Consider the following 22,326-nt stretch of genomic DNA (forward strand, 5'->3'; position numbering starts at 1 on the left):
AATTGGCAAAATATAGAGAGACATATATATGTATAGCCATTGACCCATCTCCCTATTTACCTTCACTCTGAGATTATTTTCCATTTACTCTTATATAGCTTGTTTATATACATAGTTATTTACATATATTATTTTCTCCATTAGAATGTTAACTCCTTGAAGGACAAGTGTTTTTATTTTTTTTCTTCCTCAAATATTTCATCACAATCCATTTCTAGGTATTAAGGAACAACACTTGATTAAAGAAATTAAAATCAAAATATACAGCTAAGATACCAAAAGAAGATTTTTTTTTAATTTTTATTCTGTTTTAAAACTGATGCAAATTTTACATTGTATTTGTCAATATTCAAATGGAGATACATACTTTGATTTTTCCCTGATACTGAATGTCGGGTTCTAAAAGTAATTTTTGGACTTTTTCAGCTAAGTACAATGTAGCTATTTCAGAAAGTCACATTTCTGTTCTTTATAATATGCAAACAGGTATTATTGCTTAAATATTGTCTTGGCTTGTCTGCAAAATGTGAATGTGAATATCCCCTGTTTAGTATAACCTGTTTTTTGCTTTCACAGGAACCAAGCAATAAAAGAGTTCGGTCTCTGGCCCGGGTCTCATCATTGGCAAATTTAATTTCTCCTGTGAGAAATGGAGCAGTCAAACGTTTTGGTCAAACAATACAAGTAAGGAAAAAGTGTCATCTTGAAGAAATGAAACTATGCTTTTTTTATAGAAGTTATTGTTTTGCTTTATTTTTGTTCTGTGACTTCATTCACAGGGAACTTAATAGCAGTTGAGGAAACTGGCAATTGTGGGGTTTTTTGTTTTTCTAATTTTTCTAATTTATATTTAATATTTTGTTTTCCCCAGTTACACATATGACAATTTAGCATTTGTTTTTAAAATTTTTGAGTTCAGATTCTTCCTTCATCCCTACCCTATACCCATTGAGAAGGCACATGTGTAATTGTGCAAAACATTTTTGTAAAAGTCATATGGCAAAAGAAAACCTAGATCTCCATTCCCTTCCCCCCCAAAAAAAAATTCTCAAGAAAAATAAAAGTGTGGTTTTTTTTTTTGTTTTGTTTTGTTTTTTTTAAGTATACTTCAATCTGTATTCAGATGCAATCAGTTTTTTCCTCTGGGTATGGATAGCATTTTTTATCATATAAGTTCTTCAGAACTATGCATTTTGTTTTCCTTATTTTGTCAGAGTAGTTTTGGATCATTGTATTTCTGAGAATAGTAAAGTCATTCACAGCCGACTGTCTTACAACATTGCTTTTACTTTGTACACAGTACATTTCACTTTGTATCAGCTCATGTCTTTTCAGGTTTTTCTGAAAGCATCCCTTTTGAGATACATGTCTAGTTAATGATATTATTAGGTTAAAGGGGGTAGGTATGATTTTATAGTCTTTTGGGCATAGTTCCAAATTGCTCTGCAGAATGGTTGAATCCGTTCACAATTCTACCAACAATGCATCAATGTCTTATTTTTCCCACATTCCCTCCAGCATTTGTCATTTTCCTTTTCTGACCCATTAGCCAATCTAATAAGTATGTGACAGTAGTTCAGAATTGTTTTGATTTACATTTCTCCAATCAATGGTGATTTTAGAACATCTTTTTATCTAAAAGCAGTTCTCTTTCTCTCTTTTCACCCTGTCCCTCCTCAAGTGTTTTGCTTCTGACCTCTCTTCTATCACCCTACCTGCTTCCCCTTATCCTATTCCTTTTTCCTCTTATTTTCCTGCAGAATAATATAGATTTCTATATGCATGTTATTTCCCCTTTGAGCCAATACTTTTTTTTGAACTGTCAAATTTCTTTTTTTAAATTAAAGCTTTTTATTTTCAAAACATACTTAGCTAATTTTCAACACTCACCCTTGCAAAACCTGTTCATCCCCTTCCCTACTTGGCAAGCAATCCAATATATGTTAAATATGTGCAATTCTTCCAAATATATTTCCACAATTATCATGCTGTACAAGAAAAATCATATCAAAAAGGGGGAAAAAATGAGAAAGAAAACAAAATGCAAGCCAACTACATTTAAAAAAACGTGAACATATTCTGCTGTGATCCACTCTCAGTCCCTACAGCCCTCTCTCTGGATGCAGATGGCTTTGTGCCAATTCTTATAAGAGTAAAATTCACTCTCCTTCCCCTCCCCCTCTTCCTTTCCATTGTAAAAGCTTTTTCTTGGTAGACAATTGGTTTTTAATTTACATTCTTAATGAGTTATTGAAGGCATATTGAGTATCACAGATACTTGAAATCATTTCTTATTGATCTGTCTTTATTTGCTATACTGCCCACTTTAATGAGAAATGGAAATGTACTAACATATCTTGGAATAATTAAGTAGCTAAATAAAATTGTTAACAAAACAAATAATAATCTCACTTGTAACAAGAATTTTTTTTGAATGATCAGTACCCCAAAATTATAGTAATATACTACATGATAAGAGAATGCCTTAGTCTTTTTTTAATTGCTTTTTTATATTTTAAAAAATAAATATCTATTAAAATTTCATTTGATTCTAAAGTATTTTCTGATTATTGAGGGTTTTTTTGTTCCCTGTTCTTTTGATAGTCATTTACACTTCGTGGTGACAACAGATCTCCTGCTTCTGCCCAGAAACCATTTAACAGGGCTACTGTCCCAACTCCTTCTAAAAGAAGAAACAGTGTAAGATGGTCAGAAATGTTAGATATCAATATGAAAGAATCTTTAACCACCAAAGAAATCAAGCGTCAAGAGGTAAGTTGTATATCCAAAAATAGAAGCAAATTCATTGACAGATGACATTTGATGAAGGAAAAAACCTGTTAGAATTTTAGGAAGTTGTAACTGTATGTCAGTGCATTTCTTTAAATTTCTCAATTTCATTTGCAAGACTAGAAAAATAACTACAAAATAGTAAGTAACAACAGAATGTTGAATCTAATACTTCTAATTAGCTTTAGCTTACATGTTAACCTTAGTGATTCCATACACCCTAAAATACATATGATGTTTTCATTTGAAAATGAAATTAGTGATGGAAAGGAGTAGTGAAATAGCTATACACCTCTTATTCAAGAAATAACCTAAGTAAGCTGAGAAACTTATCAGTAGGCTTAGTCATTTAAATTATGATTCTTTCAGCCTCAGCAACTCATTTAAAAAAGTCATACCATAATACATACTGGAATTGTGGTTATTGTTGCTAAAGGGAACAATTATACTTACCAAAAAATCGCTAATACTTGAAGCCCTGAAGTAAAGGTTGTAAATTACCAAAGGTATAGCTTTAAAGTAACTATCTCTCATGTCTACCGTCTATCAACTTACATAGCTACTTCATCTCCTCTTGCCTGTGTTATTTCCACAGCCTCCTAATTGATATCCTTGACTTTCTTCACTCCAGTCTACTGTTCACACTACTGCCAAAGAAATTGTTCCCCTAAGTACAGATTTGACTATGTCCTAGCCCTACTCACTAAATTCCAATGCCTTATATTGCCTCTAGGATAAAATATGAAGTCATCTGTCTGTCTTTTAAAGCCCCATCACCTTCTAGCCCTCCCTTACATTTTGTGATCCAGCTATGCTGGCTTTCGTTCTGTACCTCATGTATGACACTCCCAACTCCATGTCCTTGTCCTGGCCATTTGCTGTGCCTCAGAATGCTTCTTTCCCTCAAAACAAAACTCAGACACTGCTGACATGTGACATATATATATATATATATATATATATATATATATATATATATATATATGAAGCCTTTCATGATACCTTTTCCCAACTTTTAGTGACCTCCCCCAAACAACCTCATATTTAGCTACTTTGTTTATTGTCTTAAGTTTGTTCTGCACATATCTCTATATGAAGTTATCTATTTCACCACCTTTCCCCCATTAGATTATAAATTCTGTGTGATTAGAGATTTTTTTCAGTTTTTTTATCTCCAGTACCTATAACATTAGTAGGAAGCAGCTTAATAACTGTTTCTTGACAAATATAGCTTTTTTTTTTAGATGGGATTGCCATTTTAAAAAGGTCTGATAGTTAGGTTATTAAAGAATTTGTTATTTTCAAATAATTCTAGATGGCCTTATATTATTTCAAATCATGTAAGTGGTTCCCTAAACTAGTAACTGACTAAGATTGGATTTGAATTAATATCTCCCTGACTCCAGGCCCAGTATTCTGTACATCATATCACCTAACTGCCAAATAAACAAAAAAAATTTAAGGACCTAGGACTTTTAAACTAGCATTTTGATTTTGTGCTTTGAATTTTACAGAGATTTTCAGCAATTTTGAGAGAGGCGACTAGGAATTGATTTATGTAATGCGTTTCCTTTTCAGGCAATATATGAAATGCTCCGAGGAGAACAGGACTTAATTGAGGATCTTAAACTTGCCAGAAAGGTCCGTAAGTAGTTTTTGCTTTTAAGAATACTTTTTCCCCAATTTCTACCACATCTCTCCTCAACTTTACCACTACTTTTTAAAAAAGTCTTTAAAATGTTTACTAATATTTATAGTTGGAAGTGGAAAATATCTATTCCTATCTTTTGAAATAAAATATTAACTTATGGTAGTAATCTTAATGTAATTAGCTAGTTTGGCATATGACAAGTTTCCTCCTCTATCAACAGGCCTACCATGATCCCATGTTGAAGTTATCTATTATGTCAGAGGAAGAACTCACACACATATTTGGAGATTTAGATGCCTACATACCACTGCATGAAGGTAAAAATCTGTTATTTAATTTTCAATTGCATATGAAGACCTATAGCATGTCATTTTAAAAACAACTTTAAATTTTTTTGCCTTTTTTTTAAATTTCAGATCTCTTGGCAAGATTAGGAGAAGCAACAAAACCAGATGGGACAGTAGAGCAAATTGGTCATATTCTTGTGAACTGGGTATGTAATGATTCATTTAATTCAATTAATTTGTTGAAGGGATAGTTTATTGAAATTTATTGGCAAACTTTTGAAAGATCTGAATCATTGAACCAGCTACAAATAAGGCACATTTGCAAAATGCCTAATGTGTTACATCTTTTAATCTTCATCAAAAAGAGACAAAATAGTCTCTCCCTCTCTCCATCCTACCCCTTTCTCTTTTTTAAACATTTAAATGAGTACACTAAGTTTTACAGGGTTTAGGTACTTTATCCAGTATCACACAATTATTAAATGACAGATCAGGAACTTATATCCATGTTTTTTGTTTCTAGTCCAGAGAGGAAAACTTGTTATTTAGTTTGAGTTGGGGAAACTCTGTCCCCAAACAAAATTCATGATGTGAATTTAGTACTACCCAAACACAATTATAAATTGTAAATTGTTTTTAAATTTTATGAGAAAATTATTATATGTATAAATGGCTTTCAGTTTTATCTTAAAATGATTTTAAATTTTGTTTTACAATCTTTTAGTTGCCAGGTTTAAATGCTTATAGGGGATACTGCAGTAACCAGTTTGCAGCTAAGGCTCTTCTCGATCAGAAAAAACAAGATGCAAGAGTTCAAGATTTCCTTCAACGATGTCTTGAGTCTCCTTTTAGTAGAAAATTAGACCTCTGGAGTTTCCTGGATATTCCCCGAAGTCGCCTAGTCAAATACCCTTTGTTATTAAAAGAGATTCTCAAACATACACCCAAAGACCACACTGATATAAAACCTCTAGAAGAAGCTGTAAGTAATAAAAGCAATTTAATAATGTACATTTTTAGAAATATTTTATTAGTAATGATGTAAAGTGGTACCTTCAAGTTAATCGTCAATATCAACCTTTAATGTATACCCTCTGCATTATGTACTGTGACACAGGGAGATGGCAAATTCTTCCTTTTAATATAGTTGGGCAAGTGAAATATTTAAGGATATTATAATATTTGCTAAAATTGTCACTGTTTTTTTGTTTTTAGCTGCTGGTAATACAAGGAGTACTCTCTGATATTAACTTGAAGAAAGGAGAATCAGAATGCCAATATTACATTGACAAATTGGAATATCTGGATGATAAGCAGAAGGATCCTAGGATTGATGCTAGCAAGGTGTTGCTTTGCCATGGAGAACTAAAGAATAAAAATGGACATGTGAGCTTATTTCCTTACTGATATAAAATAATATGAAACAATTATTATTTGTTTTTAATATTGTTTTCTTTTCACTACTTTTTTATATCTTATATACCTAGAGATGTATTTTGAAAGCTAGCCATCATATTAAAAAGGATCATTATTTCTTTCTAGAATCAACTTCCAAGTAAATTTCAAATATTTGATAAGATAGTCAAAACTATTTTCTAAATTTATTTAAATCATGGAATTTTCTGAACTAGAAGGGACAGTTAGGTCATTTTCACTAGTTATCCCCCATTTGTGGGATTCTCTTCCTCCTCATTTCTGCCTCCAAGCTTCCCTGGCTTCTTTAAAGTTTCAGCTAAAATTTTGCCTTTTGCCAAAAGGCTTTCCTAGTCCTTAATCTTAGTGCCTTCTAAAACTATTCCCCCAATTCATTCTGTATGTACCTTGTTTGAACATAGTTTGCATGTTGTCTCCACACCCATCTTCCATTAGATTATGAACTCCTTGAGAACATGGACTGTTTTTTGCCTTTGTATCCTCTGTTTAGTTAAGTATCTGGCACATAATAGGAACTTAATAAATGCTTAGTGACATGACTTGATCATCTATTTCAAACTTCTCATTTTTTGTACTAGAAGATTGAAGCCTAAATTGAACTAACTTTTTGTAAAAGTCCCACAGATTGTAGCATTTTCTCAACTTAGATTCTTATTGTTTCTCTTCAAATATTATACAGAGATAGCAAAAAGGATATCTGATCTTTGAATTGGACTATCCCATATTTATTTTGAAGAACTTACATTATAACTGATCATGTAAATAAAGCAATTTTCAGCTCTGTTAAAATGGAAACACAAATTATCAGCTGCTATTGCCCTCCATTCCTAATTACTTTGTATTTATTTTATATATATATATATATATATATATATATATATATACACACATAGCAATTGTCCTCCTCACAATGTAAGTTCTTTGTGATTTCAGAGCTAGGTATATACCAGAGGCTTAAAATATGCTATCTCATTGAATGATTATCAGGCTCACTGTTGTGAATCTGTTAGTATTATTTTATATCTATAGTGTTTTGAGGACAAGGACTGTCTTGTTTTTGTCTTCACATCTCTAGCATTTAGCACAGTGTTTTGAAGGTTGTAGGTACTTAATAAAATTACACTTAATTGAATTGAGTTTGTCATTTGCATCTCAAAAACAAAGTGTACAAATTAATTTAATGTTTGTGGTCTTGTATCTTTGATCCTTATTGTGCTAGAAATATATATATAATAATATTTCAAGTTACATTGCTTCTAATACACTATAATTTCCTTAGCAGTCTCTGACTTTAATGATTGTTGAGAACAGTAGTCACAATCTGATAGTAGACATTTTCTGAAGAAAACCATTTATACCTAGCAAACTAGACCATTTTTTGAATATTTTCCTTGGATAATGAAGACAGTTTACAAAAGAATAATTTATTGAGACAAATAGTATTGTTGAATCAACTCATTATTAACAGCATGGTTGTGGAGGTGGACATGGTAGTTGTTTAGTCATGATTGACTCATCATGATCCCTGGACCATGCTGCCTACAGGATTTTTTTGGCAGAGATACTGGAGTGATTTGCCATTTCAGACAAAGGTTAACTGACTTGCCCAAGATAGCACAGCTAGTAAGGCTTGAAGCCCCATCTGAATTAAGGTTTTTCTGATTTCAGACCCAGCACTGTATCTATTCCCTGAACTATTTAGATGCCCCTAATAATATGGTGCCAGTCTTCAAAAATAATGGTTTTGTCTTCTGGTTTTTTTTCTTCTCATTTCCCCAGAAACTCTATATTTTCTTGTTTCAAGACATCCTTGTTTTGACTCGTCCTGTCATACGCAATGAACGCCACTCTTACCAAGTTTACCGCCAACCTATTCCTGTCCAGGAGTTAGTTTTAGAGGACCTACAGGATGGTGATGTGAGAATGGGAGGTTCATTTAGAGGTGCTTTTAGCAACTCAGACAAAGGTAAAAAAAAAAATAAATAAAGTTTTAGATATTTCATTTTGTTAATATATGGATGAGTTTTTTAGAGATTTAAATAAATTAAATCCCTGGGTTTCTTTTGTAAGCATAAGTTGTTAGATCACTAAGTGTAGACAAATACTGCTGATTAAAGATAACTGAGCTAATTAACTTTAAATCATTCTAAATGGGGTCTGGTGCTGAGATGTGGTGTGTAGCATCTTTTCTTGCAGTTCATCAAAGCATGACCCAAAGTTTCTTTGTTCTAGAAAAACATTTTTTCCCTCGATGTTCAAAATAAAACCATTTTGTATGGTATGAAATGGTGTAACATTTCAAAAGTGAAAGGGAGAACTGGCTTTGGCATCAGGAAGATATCATACTGGGAAACCTGTATTTCAGATGAAGTACTAGTTTGCTGTAGTAGAAGAAGTTGCTTCATCAGATCTTTTAAAAAAAAAAAACAAAAAAAACCCTAGATATTACAGAAATTAAGCCAGACTTCAAGTAGAAGCAAATAGTTAAAGACTGTAAATATTCTTATGTTTGTACTTTTTGAAATTTATAATGAATACATATCCAGCATCCATTAGTGTTTTGATATTGATAAATGTGAAAAGGGTAGAAAATTTAAGTCTCCAAATTTCCTTGTGTGCCTATAAAATCTTTTAAGGGAAGTAAGGTTGTTGGTCACAATCTGACTTTTTTTACTGGTATAATCTCTTTTTTAAAAATAAAATTTCCTTTCCTTTTTTTAAATTTTTTTCCAGCTAAAAATATCTTCAGAGTTCGTTTCCGAGATCCTTTGCCAGGGCAGTCCCACACTTTACAAGCTAACGATGTCTTCCATAAGCAGCAGTGGTTCAATTGTATCCGAACTGCCATTGCCCCCTTTCATCAGACAACCAGCCCAACAGAATTTAAGGGTTTGTCAGAGCTCAATAAGGGATGTGAAAAGAACAACACTTTGGCATCACACATCAAGGCTCAAAGGAAATCATCAACACTTTCTGGTCTCATTCCTCTAGAAGTGGATGAAAATTCTCCAGAATATGCTTCCTGTGTAGCTATAAATGAAGACTCCACAGGTATAAAACCATACCGAATACAATCTGGGTCCCAAAAAGCACAAGAGAAGGCCCAACCGAATGATAAAAGGAAAGAGACTTTGGTATAAATGGGACCATGTACCAACTGAAGAAAAGACTATACATATGTATATTTTCCTTTCATGCAATGTGAACATGTTAGGATGACTTTTTTTAATGGCAGCTACTGGTATCATAATAACTTTGTTAAACTAAGGTCTGTTTTTTAAAGAATATGGAATTTATAATTTCTTAATTTATCCAACAAATCAGACATTTTTAAAGCTTGGCATAATTAGATTAGAAATTTAAAAGATAGATTGTTAATGAGTTCCAATCTCCTGTGACTTTTTTTTTCCTATCATTTTTCTCATTTACATGTAAAAACAATTTTTAGCCTTTTTTTTTTTTAAATTGAGTCCCAAATTCTTCTTCTATACCATTTTTCTCCCAGTGAGAAGGCAAGCAATTTGATATGTTATACATGTGCAGTCAAGCAAAACATTTTTGTATTAGAAAGAATTGTTGTGAAAGAAAACACAGACTAAGGGGAGGGAAAAACAAGAAAAATAAATTTTAAAAAATCTACTATGGCTTCTTGATACCAACAGTGATATTTGAAATGTCAACAAAACTCATAACTTTGCAAATACTAATTCTTTTATTTTTGTTTTTGAGAGGCAATTAGGATTAAGTGATCTGTTCAAGATTACACAGCTAGGAAGTGTTACATGTCTGAGGCAGGGTTTGAACTCAGCTACAGGGCTAGGGTTCTTTTCCACTACATCATCTAGCTTGCCCTGCAGATACTACTCCTTTTTTTTTTTTCCCTGAGGCAATTGGAGTCACACATCTAGGATGTGTTAAGTGTCTGAGGCCAAATTTGAACCCGGGTCCTCCACTGCACCACCTAGCTGCCCCTATGCTACTTCTTTACCAGTATTTTTTCCACAAACCTTGCAACTGACCTTTTCTTAAAATTTGAGTTTTTTACACAGGCACTTAAAATCTGCATAGTATATTTCTATACTAAAGAAATTCTAAAATCTGAATTGAAATAGAAATTCTTTGAAAAACAGACCAAGTAATTTGATAGTTTCTATTTTAACTGGAACTCTTTGGAGTTTTTTTTTACTGCACATTATTCATTTTTCATTCACATAACCTGCCAATTATTTACTCTTTTTTTTCCCCCATTGTACAGTAGAGTACTGCTAAGGATTTTCTTTATTTTTAAAAATATTTGATGGTTTTTCCAAGTTGGAGTTTCTTTAAAGTTTGACTTTCCATGTCTTAAAATATGTGTATATATGTGTGTGTATACATATATATATATTTTTTAAATAATTTTAGCCATACTGTTTTTTGAGCCAGTACAAAAGGTGGAATCTTTTAAATGTAGCATTTGGGAAGTTAGTAAACTCACATTAAAATTCTTTATTATGTTCTACATTACTGAAAGAGGGTTGCTATAATGCACAGTGAAAGTCTTTAGTGTAAAAAAAAAAGAGAGAGAGAGAGAGAGAGGAAAAGGTCAGATCAATAAGTTTCAAAAAGGAAAAAGGGAGTAGTTTTGTCTCAAAATAAAATAGCTGGTCTCTGTCAGAATGTAAAGGAATAAAGTTCTGAGACAAACCAAAGCAGGTCTAAAGCAAGTTGAAGAGGGTTGGAGGGAGATGAACTTTATTTGCAAGGTGTTAAGAATAGTGAATAAGAAAAGAAGTGACAAGAAAATTAAATCTTGACAAAGTTAGCTAGTGGTATTATTTTAGTGGCTTAATATCACAGGGAATAGATTTGGGAGGTCTTTCCAGAATGTTTCCAGGTTAAAGTATCTCAAAAAGTAATTAGAGTTTTGCTTTCCATCTGTTGAAAAAATATGTCTGGCACATCCCTACATTGGCTAAAATTTTAATCACAGCTTTTGCGATGGAAAAAAAGAGTTGGAAAATTTTGTAAATACATGAAACCAAGTGAGGGGGTGTCTGTATAAATGATTTATACTATTAAAAAAACCACAAACTCACCCCAAAAGTTTCTTGTATATGTATATTTCTATACATATATATATATATGTGTGTGTGTGTGTATACTATATATATATATATGTGTTGTATAGTGTAAATATAGGGCATGTTGATGTATTGAAAAAGTTTGCTTCTTTTCAAATTGCCTGCATCACTCCATCCTCTCCCTCTCAGCAGAAGATCTTAACAAAATTCTTTGGGAAAAAAATGAGGTTCTCTATCCTAAGTCCTCTTTTTCCTACAACTCTGTACTCCAAATCATCTCAGCATCATCTCCCAGTCTTTGCATCTTCTTTTTTTTTTTCTTTTTCCTTTTGCTGAGGCAATTGGGGTTAAGTGACCTGCCCAGGGTCACACAGCCAGGAAGTGTTCAGTGTCTGAGGCCAAATTTGAACTCAGGTCCTCCTGACCAGGGCTGGTGCTCTATACACTATGCCATCTAGCTGCCCCCAGGTCGCACTTTCTTACAGATGCTATCCCTTCTACTGTGTTCTTGATTCCATTCCCTCCTATCTCTTCTGGGGGTTTTCCTTTTCCATTATCTTCTCTTTCAATTTTTCTTGGTCATTAGTTCCTCAGTGTTCAAATATTTTCCATCCTTTTAAAAAATCTTTACTTTATTCCCTTGAAGTGAACCTTTATTTCTCTTCTCTTTCACAGCCAAACTTCTAGAAAAAGTCCTTTTTATGCTGTTTTTCTCTACTTTTTCACCTCCTATTCCTCAATTTCTTGAAATCTGGTTTCTGAACTCATCAATCACCTGAAACTAACCTTCCCAAAGTTAGCAGTGATTGCTTTAGTTGACAGCTTTGGCTTTTTCTCAGTCTTTCTCTGACAATGTTGACCACCTTCTCCTCCTAAAGTATCTTTCCTCCCTTGTGTTTGATCCCTTCTGGTTCTGTCCCACCTATTTGGCCTTCCTTATCAGGTTTCTGTTATTCTTGTTCTGCCTCTGTGCATGAGTGTACCAGAAAGGCTCTGTTTTGGGCTGCCTTCTCACTATAGTCCCATTGGATCCATTCCTAATACAATGAATGGGTTCAGCTATCTTCTCTATGCAAGTGTCTCCTAGGTCCACATATCCAACCCTAATCTCCATCCCCAGCTGGGATTCTGTAGTCATCCCCAATTCAGCGTGCTTGAAACAGAGCTTACTTTCTCTGTTTCCTCTCCATCCCCTCCCAGTCCTCTACTGTTCTTAATGTCTTTGTTTCTGGTGAGAGCATTATTCTTCCATCTTCCTAAGTTCTCAACCTTGGAGTCAGACACAATTTTTCCCTCTTAACCCTCGCTCTCAAAAATGGCCAAGTCTTATTGATTCCATCTTCATGATGTATATCTCATGTCAGGCCCCCCCCCTTTTTTTTTTTAATTTCTTACCTGATTTCTATATTAGACCTCCTCATCTCTTGCTTAGACTGTCGGACTAATTGATCTGTTTTTCCCATCCACTGCCAACTTGATATTTACAAAACAAGGTGTAACCATGTCACTGCTGCTTGAGAATCTTACCTTCAGAGTAAAATACAAATACCTCTCTTTGGCTCCTCATGATCTGATTCCAAACTGGCACATCCCTTATATTTTTAAAATAATTTTAGCCATACTATTTTTTGAGCCAGTACAAAAGGTGGAATCTTTTAAATGTAGCATTTGGGAAGTTAGTAAACTCACATTAAAATTCTTTATTATGTTCTACATTACTGAAAGAGGGTTGCTGTAATGCACAGTGAAACTCCCTGTACCTGACAGTCCATCCCCCTTCACTGGACATTTGATGCACTTCTTCCCCTCCAAGAATACCAAGCTCCTTCAAAGTTTATCTCAGGTACCTCTCCAATAGAAAACTGAATCAATCTTCCTTAGTTGCCGTTGTCCTGCCCTTAGCAATTACTTAGTATATCAGACAGAGGAACTGTTCTGAGCATCTCCTGAACATCCAGCAGTCGTGCAATACTGCTAATTGAGCATTTCACATTTCATGATGCTGCTGGATACTTTCCAGTCAAACAGTTCAATGTGGTCTTTTTTTTTGGGGGGGGGGGGTGTCTCATGTGCAACCAAACTTGCCAATGGCAGCACCTCCCCTGCCATTGCCAGCACCTTCCCCTGCCATTGCCCAGCGCCACTTCTAGACCTTCTGAAACTCACAAGATCACTGAACTCTCATCCTGGGTCATTCATTTACATAAGATCTAGAAGAACAGAGATGTGAAAGCCCCCAGGCACTCGCAAAATATTCCTAGTTAAATCCTGCCCTGTTGCTGTTGCCCTGTCCTTTCTGGTGTCATCAACTCACCTGGAGAGCCATAACAAAGAGACCTCGACCAGAAACTGTCTTTTCCTAGATCCCCTGAATCTTGTGGCTAACCAGCCAATCAGGGCACTCTTCACCTCCCAATACAAGCCCTTCAGTCACATGAATATATAGAAATAAATCCCTTCCATATTTCCAAAAGATTCAACTAAAACTAGCCCTTATGACATGTATTCACATACACAGACATATTTTTAACATTCGTGCTTCCCAATGGGATTTAATTTTCTACATGTGTCTTTTTCCACCCAATAGAATACTTCAGGGCAGCTATATTTGGGGCTTTACATGTTCAATACCTAGCACAGTTTCTAGAACACAACTGCTTAATATTTATCGTAATGTTTTAAAATACCCTATAGCCATCTGATCGATGTTAATCTTTAAAAATTATCTCCCACTCATCATTACCCTTTTTCACTTTTGCTCTTATACATTGTTTTACTTCTTGAAATAATTATAGACAAGATGTTTCAACAAAGGAAAATTAAAATCAAATTTTCCTAGTCATTAGCTTCAGACTAGGTCTGTAAACTCCACAAAATACTATGGTAAGCCCAAGTTGGTTTATTTACCCCACTGAAAAAAAATGAAGCCAAAACAACTGATGCCAACCATAGGAACTTATATACAAAATATCCCAAAAGTCTTAGTGCATTTTAAAATTTTAATAGGTTAGAATAGATATCTTAGTCATGTATTGAGTCTAATTCCAAGTTGTTTCTCAGACTGGTTGGACTAATTCATAGCTCCACCAGTACTGTACTATAACATACTTCCAGTTATTGTGTAGCATCTCCATTTGTTTCAGAATTTCAGCTGAGCAGTTAGTAAAGAGAGGAGTTTTATCACCTGGTGATAACATTTCAAATGAAACAGAAAGTATAAAGACCTAGTTGTATGGATTCATGAAAACTACCTTCCAGAAAATCCAGAAAAAGATCCTCTTTCTGTTGATAAGCATTTGAAGAATAAAAAAGTCTGGAGGTTGGAGGTTTTTTGTTTGTTTTTTCAGTTTTTGTCTTTTAAAAAGAGGATGGGAAAAGTAATTGTTCTATAACAGTCTAAATTCCTATGGAAAGGAGCTTATATGAATCTTTCAGTCTTCGAAACTTCAACCTTCCTTCCCACAAAATCAATCAAAAGCAGCTGGAAAAGTTTGTGTCAGAACTGTTTCAATCACAATCTCCAAGTATTAAGGTTGAGAATCCCACTGATTCTCCAACTATATTTTTATGATCATATCACTTTTTACAAACTATGGCACTTCATATATAATATTTAAAGCACTTTCACGATCCCCTTAATTTTTTTACAGTAGGGACTTGGACTTTATTTCCCTTCAATTGATGAGCATTTATTAAGTGCTTACTATATGCAAGGCACTATGCTAAGCTTTGGGAATACAAAACCAAAAAGACAAAAGACATTTCTTGCCCTCAAGGAGCTCACCATCTAATGGGGGACACAATATGCAAATAATTATAAACAAGATCTATGCACAATAAATTGGAAATGATCAACAGAGGAAGGCCATCAGAATTCAGAAAGATTTGGAAAGGCTTCCTGTAGAAGGTGGGATTTTATCTGGGAAGGAAGGAAGGAAGCTAAAGGCTGACGTGAAAAGAACATTCTAAGCATGGAAGATGGAGGAAAAGCCTGGAGCAAGTCAAAAGATGGAGGTCTTTTTCATGGATGCCAGGGTCACCAGATCAAAGAATCTGTGGTAGAAAATAAGATGTAAGGAGCCTGATAAGGCAAGTTGGGGCTGTGACCCAGTCAGTTATAATAGGCTTTCAATGCCTAATAGAGGATAATTGTATTTGATCTTAGAAGTCACAGGGAACCATTGGGGTTTATTATGGGTAACGTGATCAGACCTGTACTTTAGATAAATCACTTTAGTAGTGAAATGGAGAATGAACTGGAGTGGGAAGAGATTTATGGCAGGTAGACCAGCTAGCAACTTATTGCAATCATCCTAGTATGATTAATAAGTGCCCTGCATCAGGATGTTGACAGTGTCAGGGAAGAGGGTAACTAAGGACACTGCCCAAGATCAGCCAGTTAGTTGGAGATTGATGTAGAACAACAATTCAGGTCTTCTGACTCTTGGTTGAAGGTCCTTTCATTTGAATTTTGTATATATTCTGGGTATATTTATGTTCCTGTTGTCTCCCTCAATGGGAATATTAACTCCTTGATGGCAGGAACTGATTCTTTTTTGTATTTTTCTTTGTATCCTTCATGTCTCCATAGTAACTTTCATATGGTAAATACTTAATAAATGTTTGAAATCTTTTGAGGGAACTTCCAAATAGCGACATTGCAGATTCATTCGATTGAGAGATTATCGGCTTGGTTTCAATACTTCCAAATTTAACTGGACCCCCAAATTCATGAAACAAGTCATAGGAACACTAAGATATGCATTTGAAAAACATTTGAGAAAGAGATATGCAATATATCACAAAAACATTTTCAGAGTTCTAGGCTCGTGTATTAAGAAAAGCACAAACACTTTACTGTGTAGTATTTGAAAGGTTACCAAAACAAACCAAAAACCTCCAAAGAACTTTTTAGCTAAAAAGATTACTTACACTTGGCATTTTCTCCACATGAATATTTCACAGTTATCTCTCAACAAAGAGTTTAAAATTATTGTTGAACTTTTAAAATACCCTGGTATGCTAACCAGAAGATATTTTTACAAATAATGGCCACATTTAACTTAAGATTTCAAAGTAGAGGTGACATTTAAGATTTTTTTTATCTGTTTTTTTGTTTTTATTTTACCTTCATTTCCCAGTAGATCCTTTCCCCTTTCCCACACAGAGAAACATTCTAGTTTTATAGCAAAGACTTTTTAAAAGGTGAGCAAAACTAATCAATGCAGCAAATCAAATCCAACTCTATATGCAGTATTCCTCATCAATAATCCCCCATCTCTGCAGAGAAGAAAAGGAAAGTATTTTGTCATATGTCTTTTAGAGAACCAACCTTAGTTTATATTTTTACACTGCATTCAGTTTTGATTTTTGTTATTCTTCTATCCATTTACATTGTTGTTGTATTGCTTACTTATTTGCTAAATTTCACACCAGTTCAATTAAGTCTTTCCTATGTTCTTCATATTTATTTCTTATGGCATGGTAATATACTACCATATTCACATGCCACATTGTTGAGTCTTTCCCCAGTTGCAAGCATCTACTTTGTTTTTATTTCATTATTACAAAAATTGCTGCTATAAATACCTGGATTCATTTCGTTCCTTTCTATCTTTGATCTGCTTGGGTAACCTCATAATGAGCTCTCTGGACCAAAGGATATGGAGCACATCCTTTCTGAAAGCATAATTTCAATTCTCAGTTCCACCAAGAGTGCATTAGTTTACTATCACCCTCCTCAATATTAATTAACCCCATATCTTGTCATCTTTGCCAATATGCAAATTGTGAAGTGAATCCTCGGAGTTGTTTTGATTTGAATTTCTTATTATTGGTGATTTGGAATAATCTTTCATGTGGTTGTTAATTTGTATTTGGTGATAAGTTTTGGTGTTACGTATTTGTATTAGTTCTCTATGCATCTTTTATTCTGAGTTTAAACATCCAAAAAGGAGATGAAGCAGAATAGAAACAAAATTCTATAAGAAACAGAATTTCCATTTTATACTCCTTCCTTGGGGGAGGGGGAGGGGAGGGAAGAGGAAGACGGGGGCAAACAAAATAAACTCTACATGCTATTTCCAAAATTTATGCTTATCTGTCTTCTGAACTTTTTTCTCTGTGGAAATTCTATGGGGGAATATCACTATTGTAAATCCCTTCTTCCTACCCACCCCCAATTTAAAGACAAATCCAACCAGTTGCCATGTGTGTCTGTACCATATGTCCATTTACGTATTATAAGGTGGATACCATGCTTTATCATGAGTCCTTTGAAGATGTGCTTATTCCATTGATGCATTTATCGATTCTTGTTTGTCTTTAGATTATATATGAAACTGTGAATCTCCACTTCATACTGTTTGCTTTATATATATATAAATATATGTAATAAATTCTACAAATTACTTTCAAAAGTATCTGGCTTATCTGTGCTTCCTTCTGAACTAATTTGTTGTTTTCATCATTATTCCTAACCTTTTCCCCTCTTAAGCTTCCACTCTAAAAAAATGATGAGGTGGGAGAGGGAGGAGAACTTTGTAACAAATAAGCATACTCAAGCAAAGTAAATTCATATATTGGCCATTCCAAAATGTTTTTCTTCCCTTTGAGTCTATTCCCTCTGTCAGGAGATAGATAAGATTCTTCATCAAAGATTCTCTGAACATATTGTTGGGTTTTGCACTCATCAGCATTCTTAAGTCTTTTAAAATTGTTTTCTTTATAATGTTACTATTCTTGGGCAAATTGTTCCCCTGGGTCTGCTTGCTTCACTCTGCATCAGTTCAAGCAGTCCCTTTCATCATTTCTTATGATGCAATAGCAATCTGCTGCATTTAGCAGTTGATACACCCAGAAGCTATATGAGAACTATTATGCAACAGTTTTCACCCAAATAAAGATAGCAGTAGGGAAGATAAGAAGAGGAGAGGGTTTTTTTTGTTTGTTTGTTTGTTTGTTTGTTTGTTTTTTAGGGAAGGGGAGACAGATAATTCTTTTAGTTCTAAACATATTGAGGTTAGCATTATCTGTAGAACTACAGTTCAAGGTTTCCACTAGACAGTTAAAGACTGTCTCCAGTTTTTCTTACCTCCTTACTAGAGGTAAGAAGAAAGTATTAAAATAAATACATTATAGAATTGTCTGGATGTATAAAGGTGACAAATCCCAAGTGAAATAGAAGAGTCAGGTCAGATCTATGTGATATTCATGGGAAGAAGACCAAAGGATCTCCTTAGAGAATATTGAGGGGGGGCAGCTAGGTGGTGCAGTGGATAGAGCACTAGCCTTGAATTCAGGAGAATATTGAGGAAAAATTAATCAATTTTAAAGGCTACAAAATAGAGAATATTGAGGAAAAGGTAATTGACAATTTTAAAGGCTACAAAAAACCCGAGGATAAGGTTTAAGAAAAGACTCCTTGGGCCATTAAGATAGACTGGTAACTTTGGACAGAGCAGTTTCAAATGAATGATATTAAAAACCAGAATGTAGAGAATTAAAAAGAAAGTGAAAGAAAGTAGAAATACCAAAGATCCTTTTTAATGACTTTAGCCATGAAAGAGAAGAGAGATATAAGAGGATAGCAGAGATGGACATATCAAGTGAGCATTTTTTGAGAATAAATGACTTGAGGGTAAGAAAAGATTAAGGATAAGCAAGAGAGTGGGGATGAAAGAGCAATATGCTGGAAGATGAAATGAAATGGGATCACTAGTACATTTAAAAGGATTTGCAAAGGGAAAGGCCATTTCTTCATGTGAAAAAGGGATGAAGTAGGAGATAGTAAATAAAGGCATCTGGGTAGTGTGAGAAAATGAAAGGAGAAAAGGGAGCTTTCCCCAAATGGCCTCAATTTTTTTTTTTTCTGTGAAGTTAGAGGCAAAGTTCTCCACTGTGGCATGATGAATAAGAAGCTATAGATTTGAAGAGGGATAAAAGGTTCAGAAAAGCCATTGTGGTGAGAGGATAATGGATCATTAGAGTGATATACAAAGATTTCCTTACTTCAGTGAGGAACCAGTTCTTGGAGGTACAAGATAGAGGGGAAGGTAGAATGACAACAGATTGTCATGATGAAAAGTAAATGGAAAAACACTCCACTATCTCTGCCAAGAAGAACCCACATCAATTAATAAACTGAAAAACAACTGGGCAAGAAATGATCAGATGAAGGAATTTCAGAGTTCATGAACTTGGAGGTAGAGCTCTTATTGATGATGGCAAGATCAGTAGTCTGAGCATGTCTGTATATTAATGGAGGGGGTGGAAGAGTAGGAAATGACAAGTAAATTGAAAAACTGGGTGGTTGGGGAGGAAATATTATATATTTTGAAGTCCTCTAGTAGAAGGATAGGATTTGCGGAGGAAAGGGATCAGAAGGAGAGTGAGCTGGACACTTAATTATAATTAGTTAAGGAAAAGAGTAACTTGAGTAGGTGAGAAATTTTGGACTGGATGACCTTCAAAGGAATGGTTTCTGAGTGATGGTGGTAAATGGAGAGTCTGGAAATGACAGTGGGGAGCAGTAAGTTAGGAGGTTCAGTATGAATGAATAATCCAGTTAGTTATAGAAAAGGAATGCTATGGAGGAGAATCCAAGTTCAAGTGAGACAAAAGAAAGGAATAGGAAAGAAAAAAATTTTAAGATGAAAATTAGTTTACAACCTATCAAGCAGATGTTCTAGAGAACCCAATGGAAAGGATGGGTGGTTTTTAAGTGTGACATGAGGAAAGGGGGTGCAATAGGGAAACATCCAGTAGGAGCAAAGATTGAGGTCTGAACAATGACAGTGGGGTTAGGAATCTCTAGGATGAGGTGGGAAGGGATGATGGGGTAGAAGGATGTTAATCAATGAGGACTCAATTAAAAGAGGTTATCACTGTCCATTGGGATTTAGCTTCAGAGCAGAATTGTTTGAATGTCAAGAAGCTATGCGTAACTGTAAAACAAGGGAAAGGGAAAGAAGTACAGAGTGCCTGAGCGAGGTCAAGACAACTATTGTGGAGTTGTAGGAGGTCAAAGACATATCTGGAGTGGTTGGGTGGCTTGGAGGCGCTCTTCTTTCCTAGACAAGTGTAGACAAGCCTTTTTGGGTAACTTTTCTAATTTTATTTTGAGAAGAGAAAGTCAAGATGTTATGGGTGTGGTGAGACTGGGAGTTAGTGAGACTAGTGTGACTGCATGTGACATTTCTAATAATGTCTCTTTGCTTGGCATGGGGATCCATTTCAAGTTTCTTGTTTCTCTTTGTGTGACAATTGTTTTATAGCAGTTTCTTTCTTTCTTTCTTTTTTTTTTTTTTTTTAAGAAATAATGATAATCCACATCAACACTTTATTTATTTCCACCTTTGAGCTATGGCCCCAACTCGATGCTTACAACTTTGCAAGGGGAGTTCCTAGGATATAATTAATTTAGTTTTTTAGTTCCCAGCTTCTTAAACTGTGGTTCACAACTCCATGTTGGGTCCTGTAACTGGATGTGCAAAATTATGAATGAAAAAAGGTAAAGAAATCCTATTCTAGGATACCCTGTGGTCCAGGTTCTTGAACCTATTGCTCACCACTCCTGTTAGTATGCTTTCAATTAACAGTGAGTCAATAGACACAATTACTTTTTAGTAAAGGTATTTACTTAAGCATGAAAACAGTGACTGTAAAACATCCCTCCCATAAACTTAGGGCGCATTTCCCACAAATACACAGTGTTCTAGGGAGCTGAGTGGATATAATCTTAAAATATGATGATAGCGAAATAAACATGGGAAATACATGGCCAAAACTCCCTCAACTAGAACTATATTGTCTCAAAGTCCTTTCTTTCCCAGTAGAGTCCTCATACAGCTCAACTGTCTATTGCCAAGCTTCATTTTTCACTTGAATGTAGAGCTAACCCTTTCTTTTGCTTGCAGAATCATGTTTCTTAAAGCTACTTCTTGCCACAACTGGTTGCCTTTCTATGTGCACGTCTTTGGAGAAGGTGCAGTCTCTACTCCCTACTCCCCCAAGTATGCCTCCAGCATTCTAAAACTGATTCTTCAGTAGAGAAATTCTCTCCTTTCCCCCACTAGGTAAAAAGCTTTTTTTTTTTTTTTTAAATTACAGACTGTTATCTCTTGCTTCAACCACTCTATGCTGTGGAACTGTCTCCAAAACCTAATTGTTTAAAGCCCCAAGGCACAGGCAATTTTTGGCACAGTTAATTTTATTGCCTTTCTGATTCAAAGAGTAAAAACAACATTTAAAAAAATTTATCTAATATCTAAACCAATTCAGGCAGCTGTCTTGATTTGTCCCTAAAAGGAAACACTATGACTACAACTCAGCTGGAATTTCTTTATATCTTTTTCTTCCTCTTTCTAACAGGACTGTCAGTATGGATATGGCTTAATTCCTCTAGTAATATGTCAATTTCTTGGATCTCACATTTAGAATAAGTAGATCATCTAAAAACAATAGTTCTTAATTCTTTCCATCCTCCTTTTCAATCTGCCATCATCATTTCAGTAGCACAAGATGACCAAATGGTATTAAGTGGCATATTGCATTTTACTTTGTTTCATTGGTTGCCATGGCCATAGAATTCATGACTTAAAGACCAACTTACTGTTATTAAGTCTGTCTATATTTAGCAAACATGATTGAGCTATCACTGGAATCATGATTGAAAAGAGAATATAATATGGTGAAAAAATCTGGGTTCAAATCTTATCTCTTAAATTTATTAACTCTGTAACCATGAAGAAGTCAGATAATTTTTTGAGGTTTTTTTCCCCCTCTTAATAATATTTTTCCCAATTACATGTAAAGATAGTTTTCAATATTATTTTTATAAGATGTTGAGTTCCAAGTTTTTCTCCCTCCTCTCCCTTCTCCCTAAGACAGCAAGCAATTTGACATAGTTATTATACATGTTCATACTCGTATTAAACATATTTCCACAATAGTCATACTGTGAAATAAGAATAAGAATAAAAGATAAAAACCATGAGAAAAAAACAAAGTGAAAGTAGTATGCTTCAATCTGTATTCAGACTCCATGGTTCTTTCTCTGGATATTGATAGCATTTTCCCTCACAAGCCTTTTGGAATCGTT

At 34.5% G+C, this 22,326-nt stretch overlaps 1 protein-coding gene across 3 annotated transcripts in view; it reads left to right on the plus strand.

Moving 5' to 3' along the window:
* Positions 1 to 11,247, plus strand: part of NET1 (neuroepithelial cell transforming 1) — a 75,909-nt gene extending 64,662 nt beyond the window's left edge. For 2 of the 3 annotated variants that reach the window (XM_074269416.1, XM_074269417.1), the window contains 9 exons: positions 577 to 684; positions 2,605 to 2,772; positions 4,369 to 4,431; positions 4,662 to 4,758; positions 4,858 to 4,934; positions 5,453 to 5,710; positions 5,944 to 6,114; positions 7,942 to 8,128; positions 8,896 to 11,247. In XM_074269416.1, coding sequence (XP_074125517.1) covers positions 577 to 684; positions 2,605 to 2,772; positions 4,369 to 4,431; positions 4,662 to 4,758; positions 4,858 to 4,934; positions 5,453 to 5,710; positions 5,944 to 6,114; positions 7,942 to 8,128; positions 8,896 to 9,302 — 1,536 coding nt within the window. In that variant the 3' untranslated portion in view covers positions 9,303 to 11,247. Of the gene's footprint in view, positions 1 to 551; positions 685 to 2,604; positions 2,773 to 4,368; positions 4,432 to 4,661; positions 4,759 to 4,857; positions 4,935 to 5,452; positions 5,711 to 5,943; positions 6,115 to 7,941; positions 8,129 to 8,895 lie in introns of all 3 variants that reach the window. The other variant, XM_074269418.1, reaches the window with a different exon arrangement.
* Positions 11,248 to 22,326: the final 11,079 nt, after the last annotated feature.

The sequence above is a fragment of the Sminthopsis crassicaudata genome, chromosome 5 (assembly GCF_048593235.1).
Source record: "Sminthopsis crassicaudata isolate SCR6 chromosome 5, ASM4859323v1, whole genome shotgun sequence".
Lineage (NCBI taxonomy): Eukaryota > Metazoa > Chordata > Mammalia > Dasyuromorphia > Dasyuridae > Sminthopsis > Sminthopsis crassicaudata.